Source organism: Entelurus aequoreus, linkage group LG15, assembly GCF_033978785.1.
Source record: "Entelurus aequoreus isolate RoL-2023_Sb linkage group LG15, RoL_Eaeq_v1.1, whole genome shotgun sequence".
In the NCBI taxonomy this organism is placed as follows: Eukaryota; Metazoa; Chordata; class Actinopteri; order Syngnathiformes; family Syngnathidae; genus Entelurus; species Entelurus aequoreus.
This window is the reverse complement of record NC_084745.1, coordinates 7,679,139-7,685,138: the sequence shown is the minus strand read 5'-3', so window position 1 is coordinate 7,685,138 and position 6,000 is coordinate 7,679,139. Positions and strand designations below refer to the sequence as shown.

General features: G+C 31.3%; 1 protein-coding gene across 1 annotated transcript in view; it reads right to left on the bottom strand.

The window, feature by feature from the left end:
* LOC133629741 (glycine--tRNA ligase-like) overlaps positions 1–6,000 on the bottom strand; it is a 37,398-nt gene that overhangs the window by 1,684 nt on the left and 29,714 nt on the right. Inside the window, exon 16 of the mRNA XM_062020696.1 lies at positions 4,988–5,178. Coding sequence (XP_061876680.1) covers positions 4,988–5,178 — 191 coding nt within the window. The remainder of the gene's footprint in view (positions 1–4,987; positions 5,179–6,000) is intronic.

The following is a 6,000-nucleotide window of genomic DNA, read 5'->3' as shown; positions in this document are numbered from 1 at the left end:
TAATAGCATCATTCATAGCATCGTTAATAGCATCGTTAATAGCATCATTCATAGCATCCTTAATAGCATCGTTAATAGCATCATTCATAGCATCGTTAATAGCATCATTCATAGCATCGTTAATAGCATCATTCATAGCATCGTTAATAGCATCGTTAATAGCATCATTCATAGCATCGTTAATAGCATCATTCATAGCATCGTTAATAGCATCATTCATAGCATCGTTAATAGCATCATTCATAGCATCGTTAATAGCATCGTTAATAGCATCGTTAATAGCATCGTTCATAGCATCGTTCATAGCATCATTCATAGCATCGTTAATAGCATCATTCATAGCATCGTTAATAGCATCATTCATAGCATCATTAATAGCATCATTCATAGCATCGTTAATAGCATCATTCATAGCATCGTTAATAGCATCGTTAATAGCATCATTTATAGCATCATTCATAGCATCGTTAATAGCATCGTTAATAGCATCATTCATAGCATCGTTAATAGCATCATTCATAGCATCGTTAATAGCATCATTCATAGCATCGTTAATAGCATCGTTAATAGCATCATTCATAGCATCGTTAATAGCATCATTCATAGCATCGTTCATAGCATCGTTAATAGCATCGTTAATAGCATCATTCATAGCATCGTTAATAGCATCATTCATAGCATCGTTCATAGCATCGTTAATAGCATCGTCAATAGGGTCATCGTGAATATTCATCAATAACACGTCATCATCCATCCATCCATTTTCTACCGCTTATTGCCTTCGGGGTCGCTGGAGCCTATCTCAGCTACAATCAGGCGGAAGGCGGGGTACACCCTGGACAAGTCCCCACCTCATTTATATTCATAATCATCAATATTCTTTAATGACACAACCTCATGAATATTCATCGATAACACGTCATCATGAATATTCATCATCACCCCATCATAAACGCTCTTTAATAATACATGAATATTCATGATGGCGTAAATATTAATCATTGTTTTTTTTTAATGAATATTCATGACGTGTTACTGATGACCATTAATGATGACATGTTAATGAATATTAATGACAGTGTTTTTAATGAATATTCATGATGGCGTGTTATTGATTAATGTTCATGACGGCGTGTTATGGTTGAATGTTACTAATGACGTTTTATGTTAACAATGACGTGTTACAGATAAATATTCATGACATCATCATGAACATTAATCAATAACCCATCATGAATATCCATCACTAACACAACATGAATATTAATCAATAACCCATCATGAATATCCATCACTAACACAACATGAATATTAATCAATAACCAATCATGAATATTCATCAATAACAACATGAATATTCATTAACATAACACAAATTCATCAATAACACATCATCATTAATATTAATGAAGACGTGTGTTTAATGATTAGTCATGATGACGTGTTATTGATGAATGTTATTAATGATGACGCGTTATGGTTGAATGTTATCAATGATGTTTTATTGATTTATGTTAATAATGACGTGTTACGGATACATATTCATGACGATGTATAATCAGCAATAACACAGCATGAATATTCATCAATAACACATCATGAATATTCATTAACATATCCTGATTTCATCAATAACACCATCATTAATATTAATGACGTGTGTTTAATGATTAGCTATGATGACGTGTTATTGATGAATATATATGACAATGTGTTTTTCATGAATATTTATTAAGTCATCAATAACACGCCATCATGTATATTTCGTAACACATCGTCATCAATATTCATCCATAACACTTTATCATTAATATTCATTAACTTGTCATTTGCGATATTCATCACCACCACATCATCAATAACACCCTCATGAATATTCATCAACAGAAAATGAATGTTAATCAATAAAACATCTTTAATATTCATGATGATGTGTTATCGATTAATATACATGACAAGTTATTACTAGAGATTTCCGATAATATCGGCCGATAAATGCTTTATAATGTAATATCGGAAATGATCGGTATCATTTTTTATTATCGGTATCGTTTTTTTTTTTTTTTTTTAAATCAACATAAAAAACACAAGATACACTTACAATTAGTGCACCAACCCAAAAAACCTCCCTCCCCCCATTTCTTTCTGTTATTAATATTCTGGTTCCTACATTATATATCAATATATATCAATACAGTCTGCAAGGGATACAGTCCGTAAGCACACATGATTGTGCGTGCTGCTGGTCCACTAATAATACTAACCTTTAACAGTTAATGTTACTCATTTTCATTCATTACTAGTTTCTATGTAACTGTTTTTATATTGTTTTACTTTCTTTTTTATTCAAGAATTTTTTTATTTTATTTCTTATTTTATTTTATTCATTTTTAAAAAAAAGTACCTTATCTTCACCATACCTGGTTGTCCAAATTAGGCATAATAATGTGTTAATTCCACAACTGTATATATCGGTATCGGTTGATATCGGTATCGGTAATTAATATTTGGACAATATCGGCAAAAAGCCATTATCGGACATCCCTAGTTATTACCAATGAATATTAATGTTGACGTGTTATAGATGAATATTGACGTGTTATTGATGAATATCAAAAACCACGTGGTAATGTGTTATGGATGAATATTCACGATGATGTATTATTGATGAATATTAAAAATAAAGTGTTAATGTTTTAATGAATATTCATGATGTCTTATGGATCAATACGCATGTTGACGTGCTATTGATGAATATTCATGATAATGTGTTAAATATTCATGAATATTCATTAACAGACACTTAATATTAACTATTAACACGTCATGATTATTGATCAATACCACGTCATAAATATTAATCAATACCACGTCATCATAAATAATCAAAACCACGTCATTAAAATATTAATCGATGACACGTCGTCATGAATATTCATCAACACCAAGCCATCATTAATATTCATTCATAACACATAATTATATTCATTCATAATACATTAATAATCATCAATAACATGTCGTCATGAATATTAGTAACACTTCATCAATAACACGTCATGATTATTCATCAATACCACGTCATCATAAATAATCAAAACCACGTCATTAAAATATTAATCGATGACACGTCGTCATGAATATTCATCAACACCAAGCCATCATTAATATTCATTCATAACACATAATTATATTCATTCATAATACATTAATAATCATCAATAACATGTCGTCATGAATATTAGTAACACTTCATCAATAACACGTCATGATTATTCATCAATACCATGTCATCATAAATATTAATACTAGGGATGTCCGATAATGGCTTTTTGCCGATATCCGATATGCCGATATTGTCCAACTCTTTAATTACCGATACCGATATCAACCGATACCGATATCAACCGATACATGCAGTCGTGGAATTAACACATTATTATACCTAATTTGGACAACCAGGTATGGTGAAGATAAGGTACTTTTTTTTTTTAATTGTAAAATAAGATAAATAAATTAAAAACCTTTTCTTAAATAAAAAAGAAAGTACAACAATATAAAAACAGTTACATATAAACTAGTAATGAATGAAAATGAGTCAAATTAAGTGTTAAAGGTTAGTACTATTAGTGGACCAGCAGCACGCACAATCATGTGTGCTTACGGACTGTATCCCTTGCAGACTGTATTGATATATATTGATATATAATGTAGGAACCAGAATATTAATAACAGAAAGAAACAACCCTTTTGTGTGAATGAGTGTAAATGGGGGGAGGGAGGTTTTTTGGGTTGGTGCACTAATTGTAAGTGTATCTTTTGTTTTTTATGTGGATTTAATTAAAAAAAAACAAAAAAAAACACGATACCGATAATAAAAAAAACGATACCGATAATTTCCGATATTACATTTTAACGCATATATCGGCAGGCCGATATTATCGGACATCTCTAATTAATACCACGTCATTAAAATATTAATTGATAACACGTCGTCATGAATATTCATCATCACCAAGCCATCATTAATATTCATTCATAACACATAATTATATTCATCCATAATACATTAATAATAGGGATGTCCGCTAATATCGGCCTGCCGATATTATCGGCCGATAAATGCGTTAAAATGTAATATCGGAAATTATCGGGTTTTTTTATTTTTTATTATCTGTATCGTTTTTTTTATTTATTTTTTTTAATTATTTTTTTTATTAAATCAACATAAAAAACACAAGATACACTTACAATTAGTGCACCAACCCAAAAAACCTCCCTCCCCCCATTTCTTTCTGTTATTAATATTGTGGTTCCTACATTATATATCAATATATATCAATACAGTCTGCAAGGGATACAGTCCGTAAGCACACATGATTGTGCGTGCTGCTGCTCCACTAATAGTACTAACCTTTAACACTTAATTTGACTCATTTTCATTAATTACTAGTTTCTATGTAACTGTTTTTATATTGTTGTACTTTCTTTTTTATTCAAGAAAATGTTTTTAATTTATTTATCTTATTTTATTTTATTCATTTTTTTTAAAGTACCTTATCTTCACCATACCTGGTTGTCCAAATTAGGCATAATAATGTGTTAATTCCACGACTGTATATATCGGTTGATATCGGTATCAGTAATTAAACAGTTGGACAATATCGGAATATCGGATACCGGCTAAAAGCCATTATCGGACATCCCTAATTAATAATCATCAATAACACGTCATTAATATTCGTCATCAGGAGATTGATACTATGTTGATCATATCTAAACTTTAGAAGTCTTTTGGTGTCATAAATACATACATCGATCCATTTTCTACCGCTTGTCCCTTTTGTGGTGGCATAATAACTTCAACATGGTGTTTCCACATCACTGCTACTTGACATAAGTTTGCATTAAAAGTCTTTCATGGTTGAACTTTGCTTAATTAAAAGTACAAAATAAAAATACTATTTTCTTCCTCGTCATCTCCCACCTGCACTCTGATCTGCCTCATGGAGTCGCGCTCCCTCAGGGTGGCCGTGTGAGGCGTCTTCTTCACCGTGTCAAAGTCGATGGTGATGCCGAACGCCACGCCGATCTCGTCGGAGCGGGCGTAGCGCCGCCCGATGGACCCCGAGGAGTCGTCCACCTTGTGAGAGACGCCGCTTCTGGTCAGCGCCTGGGCTGATGACAGCAAACATTATCAACATGCACCGTGTCATTGATGCCACTAATGACATCATGTAGGCAAGATTCATATAGGAAGTAATGACATCATGTATGCAAGATTCATATAGGAAGTAATGACATGTATGTAATATTCATATAGGAAGTAATGACATCATGTATGTAATATTCATATAGGAAGTAATGACATCATGTATGTAATATTCATATAGGAAGTAATGACATGTATGTAATATTCATATAGGAAGTAATGACATCATGTATGCAAGATTCATATAGGAAGTAATGACATCATGTATGTAAGATTCATATAGGAAGTAATGACATCATGTATGTATGTAAGATTCATATAGGAAGTAATGACATCATGTATGTAAGATTCATATAGGAAGTAATGACATCATGTATGTAATATTCATACAGGAAGTAATGACATGTATGTAATATTCATATAGGAAGTAATGACATGTATGTAATATTCTTATAGGAAGTAATGACATCATGTATGCAAGATTCATATAGGAAGTAATGACATCATGTATGTAATATTCATATAGGAAGTAATGACATCATGTATGTAAGATTCATATAGGAAGTAATGACATGTATGTAATATTCATATAGGAAGTAATGACATCATGTATGTAATATTCATATAGGAAGTAATGACATCATGTATGTAATATTCATATAGGAAGTAATGACATGTATGTAATATTCTTATAGGAAGTAATGACATCATGTATGCAAGATTCATATAGGAAGTAATGACATCATGTATGTAAGATTCATATAGGAAGTAATGACATGTATGTAATA